The sequence below is a fragment of the Populus alba genome, chromosome 6, assembly GCF_005239225.2.
Source record: "Populus alba chromosome 6, ASM523922v2, whole genome shotgun sequence".
Taxonomy (NCBI): domain Eukaryota; kingdom Viridiplantae; phylum Streptophyta; class Magnoliopsida; order Malpighiales; family Salicaceae; genus Populus; species Populus alba.
The window spans coordinates 21,442,386-21,462,531 of NC_133289.1; the positions used below are offsets into that span (position 1 = coordinate 21,442,386).

Below are 20,146 nucleotides of genomic sequence, written 5' to 3' on the forward strand. Positions count from 1 at the left end.
TAATCAGGAACAAGAATTGAGATTACGATCAATTTCTGTAAATGCGGCATCATCAAGCAATTTCCGTCTAATTGATATAGTCATTGAATAATGTTTAAAATTAGTTTTATAAATAAAACACAATTAAAAATAAAAAAAATATTTTATTTTATTAGGTCAGACTTGTTTCAATGCCTTTTTAGTGTTGAATTGGACTAGTCCGGCCGGAACAATGGAGCCATGCTCTATTGTTCATGGGTTTTCTCATCATAAGAAGCAGCAACGAGCTGCTTCTTGTAACATGTGGATGCGCCATAATTAATGGTGGGACCCACCAATATAAAGTTACGATAGAAGCATTATCAAACAATAATATTTGTTGCTACGGGTGGTTTAACCGCAACCATAATAACAAACAATACCTTATTATATTCAAAACATGTCTCAAATATATATTTTGGGTATGTCTGTAAGTGCAATAGAGACTATTTTTAAAATAATTTTTTTTTTATTTTTAGAATTTATTTTGTAATTCTTCATTTGAAGGAAAAAAAAAACTATTAGAATAGAGTTATTCAATGATAAAACTGTGAATTAGATTTTTTGTATAATGGTTTCTTTTAAGAATGTTGTATTCTTATTTCTTAAATTCAGTTGCGATTGATAGTAAGCAGTTTTTTTATCTTTTTTCTTTATTTGTTTTTGTGTTTAAAATTTTTTTTAAAAAAAATTAAAAATATCTTATTTTTTCTTTACTTTAAATTAATATTTTTTGATGTTTTTAAATCATTTTGATGTGCTGATGTCAAAAATAATTTTTTTAAAAAAAAAAAAAAAAAACATATTATTTTGAATATATTTTTAAGTGAAAAATATTTTAAAAAATAATCGCAACAACCCTCTCAAGCACAAAATAAACTTGAATATGAGATGCATGCACAATGTATATGTTACTATTGTCAATTCAACAAAGGCATGCAAGCTTAATTCAAATATTGAGTGTCGTCCATGGAAACCCCCCCCCCATCCCACCTTCTTTAATTCTAGTCTATAGTTCAATGAGTATTATTTTTCAATCGATGATGAGAGCATGAGTAGTAGTCTACGCATTATGTTTGTGTGTAAGATTAGATGTTTTGAAACAGAACAGACAATTGAGATTGAAAAACATATATTTTTTTAATATTTTCCATTTTAAAATAATAAAAATCCGCCTAAGAAATATATTAAGACCTATTTATTTTATATTTTTAGTTTTATCTTTCCAATTGAACACCTTTTTTTCCCTCTCGTTTGGCAGCCGGCATCAACCAAAAATCCTGCCTTTGTCATCATCTCCGTTGCGTCCAATTGTCACTGTCATTTCCTTGAGGGTGTTTCCTCGTCTCCTTCCCTGCTTCAAAAGGTGATTTGGTTACAGGTATTGTCGATGAAGGAATTCGTTGTCAAATCTAAAAGGTAAATGAAAGTCAGATTTTCACATTTGTGTGTGAATCCATGGCCGTAGAACAGAGCAGGGATGGAGGGTTGGCATGACTTTGCGAGGCCAAGCTCTTTGAATGCCAATTTCAACCCCGTCTGGTTTAGACCTGGTCGTTATGATCCAATATCATATTGCTGGTTTGACTTGGATCATAATTTAGCTTCTTGCTGCCATTGACAACTCAAGCCCTAATTTACATTGCATTTGACATTTAATTCCCATGAATGTCTTCGTTTTCTGACGTCATTTTTCTTACGGCATTAATCTTACTTTTAGTAAATTCTTCTTCAAGACTGCCGGCCATTGCATAGTATAAAATTGAATTTGTGGAGGGGGAGATGGAGAGTGCGTCAACCGTTTCCATGGCGCACTCTATCGCCATATCTCGAAGCTTCTTAAGCTGGTGATCTCTTACTGGGCACACGCGTGTGCGTAGTTGGTATCATTATATTAGGGTTCCCAATATTATCGTTTGTCAAAGTTCTTGTTGGCTCAGTCAATGATCTCTTAAGCGACAAACATGTCAACAGTGGTTGGCTCCATTCTGAAACGAGAAGGTTTGAATTCTTGAAGACCAATCTCCATGATTCTATTCAAACCTTCCAATGCACTTTTTTGTTTTTATTTTTATTACACCTGATTGTTTTATTTTTATTTTTATTTTTTGGGCTAATCTTTATATTTCTTTTCAATAAATGAAGTATTTCGGGTTAGTTTATATCTGAATTAAAATCAAATTTCTTCTTAAATGATTTTATCCATTTAGGCATGGTGTATTATACTCTAGTGTTCACACAAAGAGCCCTTCATTTTTTTTATTTTTTTTTTAATTAATATGGATGTCTGGGTTAGTTTATGTGTGCCTTAACTAATCTCACGGACTATAAAGTTAATGATCATATAAGCCTAATAACTTTAAGGTTAATAAAATTTAAATTAATGATTTTTAAAAAATAAACCTAAAACTAACTAATTAATTTTTTAAAAAAAAAAAAAAAAAAACCCTTCCATTCATTTGTATCCTCCCAGAGGTTGAGTTAATATCATAACCTATCGTTGCTAAGAAGAAAGCTCCTGGGCTTGGACTAGGAGGCACCCAATCAATGATTATACCTAAATTATCATCAATCCTAGCCATGTTTCCAAAATCTTGAACAAACAATTATCTCTCTACAGTCAGCTTTTCATAATCAGAATCAAAATCTAGCTTAATAATGATTTTATTGACCAATGTGCTCTTAGGTGACTAATGCTCCGTTTGTTTGCAGGAAAGTGAATTCCTTTTGGAAAGTGAATTCCGGGGAAAGTGAATTCCGGAAAATTATTTTCCGATGTTTGGTAGTGTTATGGAAAATGAACTGGAAAACACTTTCCAGTGTTTGGTTGTATTATGGAAAATGAACTGGAAAATAATTTATTAATGAATTAATTTTTTTTTTTCAAATTTATGATTGATAAGCTTGTGAAATTTTTTTTACTATTCCATGAAACTATTTATAATTCCATTACGTACGAAATACATACAAAACCTATAGTTTTAATAATATTTTTAGCATGTAATAAAATTGGATAAAATATTAAGGTATAAAATTTACTCTAAACTATTTTTTTAAATATTAAAAAAATAGCACACTGTAAAAAAAAAAATCCCACATGCAAGTGAACAGTGCAAGAAAACTGCATTGTTCACTATTTTTTCAATGAACAGTATACGTAATACACTGTTCATGTTAATTGCACTATTCATTGAACAGTGCAATTAACATGAACAGTTGCAAAAAAAAAACCACTTTCCTTTGACCACTTTCTTGTTGCTAGTAACGAAAAAAACCTCTTGTCGTTGGAGTTTATAATAGATTGCTAAACATTGTGGAATAAACAAATAAAGTTCAAGTTAATAAAAAGTGAAAAAAGTAGCTATTAGAATATTAAAAACTGAAATAAAAAAAAAATTCAGATATGATAACAAGTCATACAATAATTCATTCATTAATTAGTGCAAACCTATTAATGATACAGAATTAACCACTAGAGAGGAAGGAGATGTTAATGATATCAATTGAATGCTAAAACAAATGAAAAAAATTAAAGATGAATTATGCTTGAAATTGGACCAAGAATCACAATATAAAAACTAGTTTTACAAGTGTAAATTTGTAATTGATAGCTAATTTGATGGTTTTCATGATTTCAAGCTTTAACATTCATAATTAGTATAAAAATATCAAAAATATAAGTACAAAATAGTTCAATTTCTTGATTATTAAGCCAGAATTCAATTTTTTAGGATTTTTAGAGCTTAGGATTACGTATGTATCAATTAAAAATTATTCTTTTTTTTTTTTTTTGTATTAAGTGCATGCTTACAATATTTTAACCGTTATCCACTAATTTAACATAAAATAAGCACACGTCATTTTAAATCAAGATTCGCCTTAAACAACTTACCTCCATTGTTAACTCTTGGTACTCATACAAAGACATTAAGTATATAAAAAAAAAACAAAGATCTTGCTTTACATTTAGTGTTTGTGTGTGAGGGTATCGTGTTTCGAGAGAGAAATTTAATTTTGGAAAAAAGCAAAACGAGATTTGTGTTGAAAATATGTAAATTTAAATATATTATATACAAGGGCAAAAATGTATTTTCATCTGTTTTGAGGAGAAAAGTATAATTTTTTGAACAATGGAGAAAAATAAAAAACACTAGATGAAAGTATAAGAGGTTTTTTTTTTTTTTTTTTTTTTTGCAAGTATCCCTGGAAATACTTCTTTTGCATAAGTTGCTTGATGCATTGCAGGTTTCGAGGAAGGCCACAAATTCGGTTGAAATAAAAGTTTATATTCGTGACTTATGATCTAATAACTATTATAACGAGTCCATATGCACAGCACTAAGAAAAGGCCATCTTTCTTCATTTGTGTCCAACGTGAGCCTAAATTTTGTGACTGCGACTGTAGCCTGCACAAGTATTATCAGAAGCATGTATTAACATTGAATGAAAAGTTCGTGTCTGGTTGCGAGCAACGAAGAACAGCATTTCATATCACGTCTATTCCAAAAACAAATCTGAATTAATGCATGGCAGCGCATTGCTCAAACCGAGTATAAAACATGAATAGGTCATATAAATGAACGATGTAAAATGGAAGATTGCCAAACATTGCATCCAAAGCGCACCCTGTCCAGAAACTGGACGCTCCATCATGCTTGACATGCTAGCAACTGCATTCTGTATGAGCCTTCTTAAACAGATAGATTTTCTTGGGAAGATTGGATGAAATTTCATTGGGAAAATACTCTAACTAACCTCAACACCGAAGCAGAAGAAGCAGCCACACCGCAAATTTGCCCTTTGCATGCCTGAATCAGGTTATTGTGCACTGCATTACTCCGCCTTGGCAAGCAAACAACAAGGTGAATTTCAGGAGTCCAATCATGCCACTAGCAGCGAACATGCTTCAAGGCAACAATTTCATCACATGTTACCTCAAATACTGCCGAGGCTCATGCATTCTGTTTACAGTTAACAGGTAAGAAGAGATGAAGATAACCATGGAAACAATAAAATCAAATTTCCTTATTCATTATACTAAGAGCCCAGCAATCACTCTATATGGAGAATGGTCCCAGGAAGATCAAGGTTACTGGTTTCTAGAATGAATTTTCAACTCTAACCCATCCAATTCCAACATGCCTGAGCCAGTTTATTGTGGATCTTCCTTCCTTCCATTTCTTGAATGCAAGCAGGAAATTGAAGGTTTTAATTATTAGCTTATTTTTGTCATCATATTTTGCAGCCACCAAAGGGGTCGATAGTAATATGTCATCTAACATCACCCATGTCAGCTTTATGTTAGCCACGTACAACTGATAGTGCAAACTGTCCAAGGAAGAAGCAAACTTGCTAATTTCAATCGTATTACCACACATCAGAAGAACCCTGGTCCAGGTAGTGATCAAGCTCTTTAATTAGAACACTACTCGTTTCCCAACACGTCTTCACAGTAAAACCCATCCATTCTTTTATCCTGCAACAAAATCAAGAAAATTTTTTTAAAAAAAATTGAAAGCACCCTCAAAATCAGCTGAGGAAATAATTTATACTCAATTCTCAAACATTGGACATGTGAACTCATTTGCATGAATGTTTTACTGGAGATTCTTTAGAGCCATACAAGGTCAGTGTTGAAATTAAAACCTTGACAGTCCAGGTTAGAGAAGTATGATCACAAATGTGTCCAGAGAAGTGCCACCAGAGATGAAAGTCGTCACAAAAATAATGGGTGTTTGTTCTTCTGGAAAATCAAAAGGGGCAGCTTACCATTGACATGAAAAAGAGGCATTGTTTCTCGCTAGCATTCAGTAATCATATCAGACACAGAACATCTGTCCATTCAGTTTGTACACACTGCCAATAAAACAAGATGGGTCTCCTTATTTAATCTATATGATAGATGAAATACCAAGGAACAAGAGATAATATATGAGACATTACAGGTTCAAAGTCCTTAGAATTCTTGGTCAAGAATGCTCAAAAGTAGTTCCTGAAAAATAGAAGTCGGTCAGTCGATCAAAATGAAATACTGGATCATCAGCAAGCAATAAAATAAAAGGTTGCACGCAAATACCAAGTCTGAAGAACTTCTCATCTATTTGATGATCCCAGGAAGCCACAAGCAAAAAGATAAGTTGATCTTTCAGTAACACAAATTCTTACAGAAGTAGTAGTCTTGCTTGCTTCCTGCCTTGAAGAACTTGACCATAAATATTCACAATTTAGCCTGGGATGCCTGATAAAACACCAAAATCTAGGTACCTAAATTGTCAGGTTACTTGAACAAAAATAGACAAACAAATAATTGGCAGCTAAAAACCTCTCTGATATACAGATAACAGCTTTTAAAATCTGGATGAGTGCAATGGACTAACCTGCCAGAAAATTGGCATGTATTGCCTTAAGGATATATATTTAATAAAGATATCAAATACCTAGACCTGAACATAGACAAACTCTCTTTCCCAAAAATTTAATGGTATAAGCTCTGTACTCTTTCCAAAACCGAAGTTATGGAGGCCACTCTGATAATGTTGAACAAGAATCTTCTTTGGGAGAAAAAAATCAGTTGTGTTTTAATGTTTAATCAACCAACTGCACTCAAATATAGCCAGACAAATAATGCAGCACATGCACCGAGTTGGTCTTAAGAGGTACAAGTATGCATAAGATTACAGCATAAAGCATTAATAATTAGAAAGGGGTACAGACTGTTGTTGAAAAGTATACAAATGGAGTACATCCTCCATCTTTTAGGTCATTCAGACATCCTGGAAGTACAGAAGTGAAAGATCACTAGGATCTTCAAGTCCGAAAAGATGGAAGAAGCATAAGATAAGTACAGACTAAATGACTGAAAATGACCATAACCCAAAGAAAAATCATAATAGCAAGCTTTCAAAAATACCATCAATAATGAAGACACGGCCAGTGAACGCCCCTTCAACTACTGTTCATAACTATACAAACTTCTTAGGAATGGGTAAATCGATGCCACCCTAAAAGCATTTCAACCCAATTGAAAGTCAGTGCACAGGTATTAATGGATGCTATGTGATGGCTACATTAAGGTAGAGTTTTGCATACATTGACTCCCAAATGCCATGACGAGTCAATTTGGCTTAAGCAGATCTTTGCTTCTCAAAGGAGGATCATAAGTGGTGAGAACTGTCATCTAAACTGTCATGATAACAGCAACAGCATCCCCAGCAAAACTTCTGTCATTCATGAGACAGTTCGACCATAACAAACAGATGCAATATAAAGATTTGTAGCCCATTTCTCCTGAAAAATATAAATAAAAAGTAAATAAAATGTGCAGAGTTTGTGGTTGGAAGAGAACAAAAAACAAAGGCATTTAGAAACAGGAGAAACATGGAACTGATCAACAAACCTTGACGTGTGTACTGGGAAAAGCAGAAGTTCGAAGTGTTTCTTGAGTTTCATCTACTGGTTTTCTTCTTGGCACACTGAGAACAAAGGCAGCTTGATCCCACGTTGCTGCAGTTGAAGTGATGCGGTAACCACTATCCCACCTACGATGAATGCCTTCACTGGGATATAGAAAATCCAGCTCCACAACCTAAAATTGGAAGAGAAACAAGAAAGTATAAGTTATAAGACTTAATTGTTGGCCCCAGAGGCATTTCATTGATCAGAGATTCACAAAAGTGACCTGGTCTGAAAATCCTGTGCCACGAGACATAACTATCGCCCATCTACTTCCAGCAGTGGCCATAGTTGTGACATAAAAACCCTCTCTCCATTTCTTATTGATCCACTTGAAGGGAAAAGAATCGCTTACTTTATAAGACTGCTGTAAATACTGAGTACCTGAATTAAATAAAGCAACAAAAATTTTAAGTGACGCGATAAGAAAATGTTTTACTGACTACTTCTGAAGGAGATACAACACTAACCCTTAGACATCACAACTAATGAACTCCCATTATTAGCTCCTGCAATTGCACTAATGTAATAATTCTTCTCCCACTGTTCCATTATCCATTCCTTAAAAAAATATATATACCAGGCAAGAGTAAGTTGCTGAGTTAAGAGTTTAAAAGGTTTAAACATTTCAACATCAAAACAAAAGATAGCATGCGGATATTCAGTAGAAATCATGTTAGCAAACAGTGATGTTCATTATTGAAGACCCATAATAGTTATTTATCCTTGGATACGTGAGCCAAAACCAACCTTATGGAGAAAATAAGGAGAGAGCTCATAAACTTGAGCACTGAAATTAGTGCCAGCATCCATAATTAAGGCCCATAGGTTTGTGCAAGAAGCCACGCTGCTGATAAATAATCCATCTTCATTACCCTTCTCTATGTGTTGGGAGAGCCTCACATCAGCCACGTTATAGTGATATCTACACCAGGAAATGAAAACATTAGCCTTCAATCCTTGTCACCAAATTTGAAGAGCACAGTATATAACTCTTCAGTGCATACCTTTGTTTCATAGGCCGACGAGCATTATAAACACTTATCCACTGTGTTGCAGGCATCCCCATCCTGACCTTTTTCTTTGGCTGTTCATCTTCTTCTTCCTCCATTGTTAGCCGCCCTCTCTTATTTCCAACCTGATATATAAGCTTCACAGTACAAAACATCAGGTTAACACAACCTCCACAACATGGGGAAACGAAGTATGTCTCAATGATCAAAATAAAAAATGACATATAGATGAGAAAAACTTAGACAGATACCTTCTGAGCACCGTCAGTGTTAATAGGTCTTATATCTGGATTTGGACCAACAATTCCATCAAAAAGGGAGATATATTTTGCATAATTTGGCTCTTCATCAAACTTCAGATTTACAACATGCTCAACAAACTGTCTAAAAGGCTGAGGACAGAAGCAGCACAAAGCTTCTGGAGAAGTCGCCATCTTCTTCTTGCAAACAAGGAACCCTTTATTTTCCCCCTAAAGAAACCATTGCATTAGAAAGAAATAGGAACTAGTCCTATAAGCATGCACAAATTAGATTATAATCTGCAAACCTGATATCCTTGCCAAGGCAGTCGACCGCGGAGAAGAAAGATGAGAGTGTAGGCAAGAGATTCTAAATCATCTCTCCTGCTACCAGTTCTACCAAGATGAGCATGAACACTGGCATATCGCACAGTTCCCCTGCAGCACAACAATATTCAAGCACCAATGAGTTGCAATGGAAAACAATGGGGTATAGGAATACCCAAATATAATGATGCTAAGCTGGCATAATGTTCAATAATTACACAATTTCATTTTACCTAAAAACATCTGGGCGTTGATCATATTCAACATGAAGACCAGTTGAACTATCTCTCCACCGAGTTGCTGTATGAAAATAGGCAACAATATGACTTCACATTAGGCACCATCATCTGTCAAGAAAGTATCGGGTCCCACATCAAAAACTGGCAAATTCAACAACTTACCTAATCCAAGGTCAACAAGAAACAGTTTTTTTTCTTCAGGAGTTCCTCGTGGACCAAGTAAAAAGTTTTCAGGTTTTACATCCCCATGGACATATCTGCCAACAAAAGAAACTATATTATGAAAAATCCCTTCAAATAGAGAGCAACAGTAGAGTACTGCAAGTACTGTTTGAGAGTTGCCCATTACAACTGGTTCACCCAGTGTGTTTGGCTGCAAATAATGTTCTAAACAAAGTGTGATTACAAGGGGACAGAAAACGGTGGCTCTACTTATCACAATAATTACATTCTCAAAGGCTGCAAGTGCATGACACAAGATGCCTGCTTACCATCAAATATGCAAAAATTAACAACGTATATAAGACAAAAATGGAGAATAGAAGACCTACATGCCCTCTCAAGGACCATCTAGGTAGACAATTTTAACACCAATCACATTGATCTCAACATCCAAAATCCATTGATCAAATCACCAAAAGTGACTTTCTTTCTAAAAAGTAGATTTGTGTCTTTATACATAAAAAAGAAAATTAGCAGCAGAATTGCTTTTAAAAAAGTCTCACCCTCTAGAATGCATCTTTTCGAGTATAGAGATGGCTTCAATGGCAATGCAAGCAACCATATCAATGGACATCCTGAAATTGAAAAGAAAAGAAGTAAACATTGGATATATTGAAAATATCTGATCTTATTGTGTTAACTAAAAGAAAACTATCAAGTGAAAAACACTTGCGTGTGTGAGTTGTTATTCCAAACATCCCATAGACTAGGTCCAAGCATATCCATAACCTGCAAGAAATATAGCATTTTTTAAAACATTCTTCTAAAACATTTGCCCAGAGGCTGAAACTTAATTCTTACCAATCTGAAGGTAAAAAAAGAGGACACGGATCAAACAACAGATACCATAACATAGTAGTCACCCTGCCTTCCTTTGTAATGAGCTCGTGGTACACCATGACTGCCCCCAAGTGCACTGTACACACAGCACAGATAAAATAAAAGGATATAACTCCCCATATACATCCCCTCCCTACCAATGTAATACATAGACAATAAACCAAAAATACAAAAGCAGCGGTAGGATCCTCACTTGTAAACTTGCCACTCATAAGGTGGTCCATAATTACATCCTTTGCTGCTTCTATGCTCAAATTTTAATGCTACCTACAATTTACACACAAACCCCATCACAGTCATAAAATCCAGCACATTTTATCAAGCAGCTATAAAATAGATACAAGAATCACATACCTCTAAGGCTCCAGGACCAGTCCTTTCATTTGAAAAATTAGTGGGACCAATTCTTCGACCAACATAAACCTGTCCAAAACCTCCTTTACCCAGTTTTCTATCTATTTTGTACGTTGGAGAGCCACCAACTTGGACCTGTGGCAAAAAGACTCAAAATAATAAGACACGGTGCCTATATACAAAATCACAATACCAAAATCCATTTCTATCAAAGCTAAACTCACACAACTAGTTAATTCAGTAACCCAAAAAAAAAATGGAGCTTAAAAACAAATCAGATATATTTTACTGAATTTGTTAGTTTCCCCTCCTGCAACTAACAATAATAGCTTCAAAATGAAAAAAATTAACAGCAAAAATCCAAAAATTTTCAAATATCATGAACTAAATTCACATGCATTAAGCCGATTTCATGCAAAACACGACACAAAAACAAACTTTCTCGCACTTTCTTTCAGTTTTCCGCAGTTTCTCACATCCAAACACAATCTCTCACGAAAACCACAACTAAGACTCACCTTCTCGGGAAGAGGAGCAGTGCTTCCTTCATCTTCCGCTCCCGTTCCCTTGTCGGCGCTCCGTCCGCCGCCGCTATCATACTCGTCCATCTTCTTATTAGCAATCCCTTCGTCTTTTCTCAAAACCCAGGCTTCCTCGTCTTGCTTTTCCTTTCTAGACGGCTTCGTATCAGGTAATCTCACAATTCTCTCCTTATCATCAACGATCGCGTTCTTTTTATCTTGTTGTTAACCTCCGCGGTTCTTCTTTTACGAGTCTGCACAGTGAGCTTAACCGGGTTCAGAATTCTGCGTGTTCGGCTACGCAGTTCAGAGTTCTGCGTGTTCGGCTACGCAGTTCAGGCATCGAATGTTGGACGGCAGTGAAGGCAGAGGTCCATGAAGCTGGTGGTGGTGGTGGAGGAGGAGGGATTCATGAAGGTTCTAGAATCATTCGAAAGAGAGAGAGAAGGTTGTAGAGAGATAAAAGTGAAAATTGGGGTTCGATGAGAAATTTTGTATTTTGGAGATTTGTGGAAGGAAACGGAAAGGAAGGGATTTGTCACAGAAGGGACTGGGAGAGATCGTGATATGCGTGTTTGATGTAAGAGACGCTAATGTGATTTATTTTTTTATATATTTGTTTTTTTAGAATTTTGTTTTTTTATTTTTGGAATTCGAAATTTATTTTTATTTTTATTATTATATTTTATTTACCACGTGAGGGGGAATGAAAGTTTAAACTCGAATGTGTCTCCTTTGCTGTTTCAAAATGAGGTTCAAAACTCGTTTTTTTAAAATTTAAAATTATTATTTTTGTATTAAAATTAATTTTTTAATATTTTTATTTAATATATTCATATTAAAAATAATTTTTAAAAATAAAAAAAAAATTTAATATATTTTTAAACAAAAAACACTTTAAACTGTATCTCATGTGCTACAATATTTCTAAACATATTTTTTATATGATTAGATTATTTAAATTATGTTTGATGTATTTTTTGTGAATTAATTTAAATTATTTTTTATTTAATAAATAGTTATATATATATATATATATATATATGCTAGAAATAACTCTTCACTTAAATCAAATTTTTATTATAACATTGAGTCAATTTTTCTATATAATCAAAAATTTTAACTTTTAATTTATGAAACTATAGTATATCATATTCATTCTTTTAAAAAAAAAATTATCTTTAAGTTATTTTATTAAACATGTTTTTCATTTAAATTTTTTTTATGAACAGATGGAAAAATAAATTTGTAACATTAAGAATAAATAAAAAAAACATGAAATTATTTTTTATTTAAAAATATATTAAAATAATATTTTTTTATTTTTATATCAATATATTAAAATCATTAAAAATATAAATTTAATAACTTTTTAGAAATATAAATCCAAAAGAAACTAAATCGCATCTCATTTTCAAAAAGCTAATGGAAGAGATAGCAACGTTATTGAACTATGATTTATTTAGTATTGTAATAATTATTATTTTTTTAAGAGATATTTTATTTAAAAATATATTAAAATAATAAGTTATTACAGTAAGTTAATCACCTATCAATATCATAAGTTATTGTAATAAAAAAAAAAAATCACGAGTCACGACATCAAGTGATGGAAGAATTTTATATCTCCTCCTTCGCTCTCGCATTTCTCTTCCTCTCCATGAATCACCTATTTGTAAAACTCTAGTTTGGGTTGCAGTGGCTAAAAACTCTTTGTTGTTTTTTTTTTTTCTTGTTTTCTTTTATATGGATGAGATTTTCTCATCCTTTTGTTTGCCTCTTGGCGTCAAAATTTACTCTCGTATTTGCAATAAAAAAATAAATGAGTAAGCTAGAAAGGTGTCGTATTTTCAATGTAAATTAAATGAGCAAAATATTATTTCATCTATGTGTTTTTAGTGAAATAAGTAATTAATCCTTTGGATTTAAAAAATCTAATATTGAATCTTTATACTTTGATGTTTGATTGTACTCACCTTTTCTGTTGTTTTTTTTTTACAATTAAATTGTTTGTTTTTTAAAATATCATTTACTTGATTTTTTGATAATTTTTATTCTAATTTAAAATTTTATTTTGTTAATTTTTCAATTTTTAAGTTAGAGAGAATAAAATGAAAGTTGCTGTGAAAAAAAAAAAAGTTTAGTCATCTTGATACCAGCAACAAAAAAAAAAATCAAATGTGATATTCACGGGTTTTATTTAATTAGAAGAATTTAATATTAGTGGTGGGTTTTCACCCTGTATAAAAAAAAAATCTAGTTTTATTTTGATTTTTTAGATTCAATTAATTTTGATTTTTTTAGGTGATTTTAAGGTATTTTAATGTTAGCACGAGGCTTAAAAAGACTTTTATAGTGTTTATTATGTATCTCTGGTTGAAAATAAGTTGAGAAATGAATTTTCAACCCCAAAACCCTACTTCATGATTTCTCAACCATCACATTGATGGTCGAATTCTAAATTAGTTATAGCACTCCAGCATGTTACATTTCGTCTGTCTTTGTTTTTTTAATCATATAATTATTAAAAAAATATTATTGAATTCATTAGAGTCCAAAACATAGAATACGAGTTTAACAAGTTAATTTAAGTTGATTAAAATTAATTTAATACGTTATCATATAAATTTTTTATTTATATATAAAAAATAGTAGTTTCAACTTTTTTTAAAAAATCAAACAGTTTTTTATTAGTCATTCAGAGTATTTGATCCAAACTCATGTGCTTAAGCTTTGTTTTTAAGGTCATGATATGCTTAGCAACTAAGGGCTAGGTGTCTGGCCTAACCCTTTTTTTTAAAAAATAAAAAAAACATACAGCATTGAGTTTTTGATGATTTTTTTTTTAATTTTAAATTGGTTTTTAGTTTTTTTATCATTTAATTAAAATAAAAAAATATTTTGCAAGTTAATCCGACTTGATCGGAATTAATCTAATTTATCATTATATAATAACTATAATGTTAAAAAGAAGATGTGAACTTCAATTTTTTTTATAAAAATATTCTGAAAAAAAAAGGAAAGAAATACATCATATAATAACTATTTTTCATAATAAAAGTCAAAACTATAATCTATAACAATTTTACGATAATTTAACTATAAATATTATTTTTTTTATTAAAATTAAAAATTATCACGAGTTTGCTAACTAAAAAATCTTTATATTAGATTTATATATATATATATAAATAATAAGAACAACACTGTAAGAAAAAAAATAGTATTGTACATTATTGCTAAAAAATATTTGTGCAAATGCACATAGCAATTAATTTCGAGAATCTGTACATTCTCTCAGGGAGAGATTTCGATGAACTACTGTTTCTATCCAACTGTGTTGATGATCACATAACTTTTAATTTCTCAAACTTAGGGACTTTAGTTCTGGATAGATAGATGAGAGGCATTGGATTTTTGACAAAGGAAATTGTCCTTTTTTCGTCTTGTTTTGTGACAATCCTTGGAATCTCTATATATAGGATTTTAAGTGAATTTTTCTAGTTTTTTTATTTATTATTATTAATATAGATGTTCGGGTTAACTTGCGTAACTCGACTAATTCCACGAGTTCTGAAATTAATAACTTATGTAAGTCTTCCAATGATTATCATATCAACAATCATATACCTCGAACTTGAAATTATAGAAGAAATAAACTTTTTTAATTTTAAATTTTTATCATTGTACCATCTACTAAATGGTTCATCTTTTACTCATATGAATTGGATTTTGTAGCCAACTCCTCTCTCTCTCTCTCTCTAAAATTATGTGTTTCCTTAATTGTCTCATTGAGGTCCCAAATGCATATTTCATGAGAAATTATTCTCTCATAACTCCCTTTTTATTAGAAGACAATACAAAGGATAAATCTATATTATCTCTGAATTTATCCTTAAAAACATGTAAAACTTAACAGTGATGCATTTTCACAGGAAAACCCATTTTAAAATTTAATTCACATGTTAATTTAGTGTACGATTTCTCTAATAAATCCTTCAAGTCTTAAAACAAGGACATCAGGTCCTTTTCATTATCACTTTTTCTAACGAAAAAATGCTCTTTAATATAAAAACTTAAGATTAATTTTGAAAAACAAGAGAATTTCTTCCAAACATAAATTCATATTAAAACTCTCAAATAAGAGCATAAATTAATTCTAGTAGTTCAGATTAAAAAGAAAAGAATATTATTTTTTTAGAAAAAGATCACTAAATAAGTAATGTGAAACTCAAGGATAAGCAACCAAAGTTGCAGTACAAAGGATAAACAGCACCGATGCAGCACTTAAAAATATAGTTATTATTGTTTTTCACTTAGAAAAACATGTTAATAATATTTTTTTATTTTTTAAAAAATTATTTTTTGAGATGAAAAATAATTTTAAAACATCAAAAATAATTTAATTCAAAATAAAAAAAAATTAATTTTTTTAAAAATACTTTCAAACAGGCACACGAAATCTTGTCTCCTTCGCCAGCTGCGAATAAGAGTCTTAACTCTTTTAATAGTTTGGATGACATTCACGTGCCTAGAATGTACTAAACAGCAGAGTTTGGTCGAAGTTAGTTCCCGCGCTCCTGCGAGGAAAGGAGTAAAAAAAAAAGTTATGCTTGTACGTTTTAGATATTACTAGTTACATTATTCACGTTATATCACATATCAATTAATTTTTACATTTTTTAAAAAAATTAAAAATTAAAAATATTAAATTTTTTTATAAAATTATACCTAAAAATCTTAGGTTTGATTGCAACGCCTAACCCAATAGTCTTTCTATAATATAATCTATAATATTATAGATATTATAATAATAATTTTTATTTTAAAATATATAAAAACAATAATTTTTTATATATTTTTTTATATTAGTATATCAAAATAATTTAAATATTAAAAAAAATTATTATTTTTTAATTCTTTCTTCTTATCAAAACAAAAATTTCCAATGAGTTGTGAACGTATTATTGGTATGTTTGTAGGTGTGGTTATAATTGCTTTTCAAAATATTTTTTAAAACCTGTTTGGGATTGCATTTGAAAAACGCTTTCCACAAAATTTGAATTTTTTTTTTTGCTTGGAAATTAATATGTTTTTAATATTTTCAAATCATTTTGATGTTCTGATCTCAAAAATAATTTTTAAAAATAAAATAACATTATTGACATACTTTTCTGAATAAAAAATACTTTGAAAAACACCATAAACACGCTCTTAGTTGGAAAAACATCAAAAAAAAATTATTTTTGATATTAGTGTATCAAAATGATAAAAAAAATACTAAAAAAGATATTAAATTAAAATTAAAAAATTAAATTTTTTAAAGATACTTTTAAAATGTAAAAATAATACACATTATATTAGATTGGCACGTCATGGTCCACAAGAAACCAAACGGAATAAAGAATAATATCCATGGTCGGAAAAGCTTTGATTTCCCGAAGGTTGGATGAAAGTTAAGGGATGGACACAGTAAGATAAAAACAAAAAGAAGACACCTAACCTATAGTGGATGGGATCTCTATCCTTTGTACAGTTTGTATAAATTGATTTTCCATTAGAATTTTGAATATGAGTGATCTACAGAGACAATGGATAGATCCACTTTTAATCAAATGGCCATCAATACGTTAACCCAATCTTGAAGATTCTGGGATCAAAAAGTGAAATCTGTTATGTTGTGTTGTATAAAAGATGTGGAAGGAAACACCTTTTCAAGAAGACTTTTCATAATGTTCCAAAATTCATTAAGTGTTTTTAGGTGGTTGAATATTGTGCTCAATCAAGTACTCATGCTATTAAATTTATTTTTCACAGTAAAGAAAGGTGGCAATATGATGTAAAAATCTTAACTCAAGTAAGTATTCTAACTCATAAATGTTCAAGTCCGTATCTTTGAACATGAAAAATGTTATAAATACATAAAATAACATTAAATTCTAAAAACAAAGTTGGTTATTTTTGTTTTGTGTGAAATAAGTATCCTATCAAAAACATGAGGAGTGTATATTGAGAATGAAAATTGTAAATCTATTATTTGAATGATTCATGGAGTATTTATATTCTTTGAATTTTATTTTTTTGTTCGAAAAAAAGGACTACTAAGTCATTTCATCCCAGTAACATTAATAAAAGATAAATATTTTTTATGCCTGTATTATTGAATGACAAATATCACTAACACAAATATTAATGTGTAATAAATATGATTTACAAAAATATGGAAACCATGTAAGATTCCTAGAGACCCAAGGACGTAGATATAACAAGATTCAAGCTAAAAAGTTTGGTTTTTGAAAAAAAATCTCAAGGAACTAGGTATTGGGTCTAGACTACAAGACAAGATTTAGACCCCATTTATTTATTGAAAAGTAGTTTTTTTTTTTTAAATGAATTCCAGAAAATATAAATTATTTTCTGATGCTTGATGGTGTAATGAAAAATAAATTAGAAAATACTTTTTAGTATCTGCTTATGCTTATGTCATAAAAAATAAACTAAAAAAATAACTTATTAATATTTTATTTTTCTTAAGTTTATTAAAATAAAATTTTCTTTTACCCTTCTTATACGAGATAAAATTTTCAATCTAATTTGAAGCTAACAACTGCACTTAAAACGTTGGGGTTTTCCCACTACTTCACTGTTCATTCCAGACGATAAGTCTAATGTTATGTTGAATTATTGAATTGAAATTAAAAAGAAAATATAAATAAAAAAACAAAGAAAGTAGGAAGAAAACAATTTTACGTAAGATAAGTATAGTAAAACCCCAATCCTCTCGAGGTTTTTTTGTCAATTAAGTAATTAATGTTTGTGAAAAGGAATGGATAGAGAGAGATGGATTGGAAAGAATGAAAAGACAGAAAGGAGAAAGAGCTATCTAATTGATTAATAAAAGAGGTACCTACTGAAATTAAAATCACTAAAAATTAAAAATAAAAAAAAAAGATATATACAAGTTAATTTATTCAAATTTAAACCTATTTATTTTTGTATTTTAAAAATATTTTTTAAAAAATTTAATTAATTTTATTTATTTATTTCAAATTAATATTTTTTTAATAATTTTAGATTATTTTGATGGGATGATGTTAAAAAATAATTTTTTAAAAATAAAAAAAATATTATTTTAATATATTTTTAAATAAAAAATATTTTAAAAAATAACCCAATACATTTAATCCGTCCTTTCCAAATCCTTCGTTCATTCTCTCTTGGTGTAAATTCAAGGAACTGGTCTAGTTGTTAGCTCAAGGAATTGTTTTGCACTGTGTTACGGAAAGCAAGTCACTGAGATTGCTCTCATGCAACCTGTATTCTCTCATGTTTTGTTTCCAGATTTCAATGGAGAAGAAGGAGCACAACGGGGATGAATTCTGTCTATCTATCTGCGGACCATTTCTTTCAATTTCTGAAAGAATTAACCAATATCCTGAACCAACACAGAATCAGAAGATCAATCACAATCTAAAGACAGTTTTTGTCTCCTTTTCTCATCAATATCTTCAACCAAGTTCTGAAACCTTTCTTCCGAGCTAGCAAATGCCACTTTCCGTGCTGGTGTTCTGCATTGCAGGTGTTTTGAATTTTTGTTTTAGAATTTTATTAAAATAATATTTTTTATTTTTTAAAATTTTATTTTTAAAAACAGCATATCAAAACAATTTAAAAATATATAAAAATCAATCAATTGAAAATAAAAAATATTTTATTCTTCTTAAGAATACAACATTGCCGCAAAGACAAGAACCGCTAGAGGACGGCTAGAAATGCCCATGTCTGTTTTCTCACATTGTTTGGAAATTATAACAAATTCATAAGTAGCCCAGCCCATAATATAATGCTTTGTTGAAGAGAACACTAGCTAGCCCAAGAGCCAGAGAACAATTGGACAGGCCCCCCGTGATTTGTTTTGGGCGTTTTCAGAGAGTGTTCAAAAGTACCACAGTCCAGCCTAGAAGGGAAACGATTAACTTGGCCCTGTAGAGGAGGTGCTTATTTTTGCTATTGAAACCACATAATTTTTTTTATTTTATTTGAAAATTAATTTTTTTGGTATTATTAGATCATTCTGATATCAAAAAATAATTTTTTTTTAAAAAAAAATATTATTTTCATGTAATTCCAAAAAAAAAAAACTTTAAAAAGTAACCATCAATACACTTCCAAACACTATTTAAAAAATAAAACTAAAATATTCTAACTCTCTATTATGCCCTAAACACAATAGCAAAATAATAATAATAATAATAATAAATCAATTGTTTGTCTCCGTAATATATAAAATTCTTATAATTTATTATACACACGGTGGGTTAGCAAATGTTTTTAACATAAAAGTTTGATAGTAAAAATGTTGGTTTTTTCTTTGTTTATAAAACACTTGTTTTTCATAGGATTAATTAGTATATTATATACATATCATACTTGTAGCAAGTTGATAAAGTCCCCTTTTGTTCTTGGCAAGAACAAGATTCGAGCCATTACATAGCTTTTTCATTTTCAGTGAAAAATGCTTACTAGTTTTGTAGAAAAAAAGAATTTAGCAGAGGGGATCAATCACAAGCATCCTTGTTTAGTATCATATCAATAAATCAATGTCACCTCCTCATTTGCTGAACTGTCCATCCAACTTTCTTCGAAGTACTGCTATGAAAATATCTATGGCTAACGGACGAATTAAATTGACACAAACTCTATCGATACTAAATCGGAATTAAGAGGTTCTTGAGAATTTACTTTTAATGAACTTGCGATTTTTTACTCAGAGTTAATTGTCTACCATAATAACATGTGCTACATCAAACTCCTATTTCAGGTTGAGTTGTACTTGTTTTAATTTTGTTTTTTTAAAATATTTTAAAATATTTTTTTAATTTTTTAATTTTTTTAATATATTGATATTAAAAATAATTTTT

At 30.5% G+C, this 20,146-nt stretch overlaps 1 protein-coding gene across 6 annotated transcripts; it reads right to left on the reverse strand.

Moving 5' to 3' along the window:
• Window positions 1-4,477: 4,477 nt before the first annotated feature.
• On the reverse strand, window positions 4,478-11,821 carry LOC118030668 (casein kinase 1-like protein HD16). 6 transcript variants are annotated; one of them, XM_035034864.2, is made up of 21 exons: window positions 11,223-11,821; window positions 10,705-10,839; window positions 10,544-10,617; window positions 10,357-10,426; window positions 10,184-10,239; window positions 10,014-10,085; window positions 9,451-9,545; window positions 9,283-9,349; window positions 9,031-9,160; window positions 8,735-8,953; window positions 8,478-8,620; window positions 8,221-8,395; window positions 7,941-8,031; window positions 7,697-7,854; window positions 7,415-7,603; window positions 7,108-7,305; window positions 6,929-7,019; window positions 6,095-6,256; window positions 5,962-6,010; window positions 5,788-5,874; window positions 4,478-5,494 (listed from the first exon to the last, which is right to left on the reverse strand). In XM_035034864.2, the coding sequence occupies exons 1-16, from the start codon at window positions 11,310-11,312 to the stop codon at window positions 7,246-7,248; spliced, it is 1,824 nt and encodes a 607-aa protein (XP_034890755.1). In that variant the 5' UTR covers window positions 11,313-11,821; the 3' UTR covers window positions 4,478-5,494; window positions 5,788-5,874; window positions 5,962-6,010; window positions 6,095-6,256; window positions 6,929-7,019; window positions 7,108-7,245. The 6 variants fall into 6 exon arrangements, with proteins under 6 accessions (XP_034890755.1, XP_034890756.1, XP_034890753.1 ...); XM_035034865.2 differs by lacking the exon at window positions 6,929-7,019; XM_035034862.2 differs by having other exon boundaries at window positions 6,929-7,305.
• Window positions 11,822-20,146: the final 8,325 nt, after the last annotated feature.

Excerpts from the sequence above, each read along its gene's own strand:
- LOC118030668 (XM_035034865.2), bottom strand. The coding sequence starts at position 11,312 with ATGGACGAGTATGATAGCGGCGGCGGACGGAGCGCCGACAAGGGAACG. Across the intron at positions 9,546-10,013 it reads GAAAAGATGCATTCTAGAGG|ATATGTCCATGGGGATGTAA; the intron begins GTGAGACTTTTT and ends TTTTGTTGGCAG. Across the intron at positions 9,161-9,282 it reads CAACGCCCAGATGTTTTTAG|GGGAACTGTGCGATATGCCA; the intron begins GTAAAATGAAAT and ends GTTGTGCTGCAG.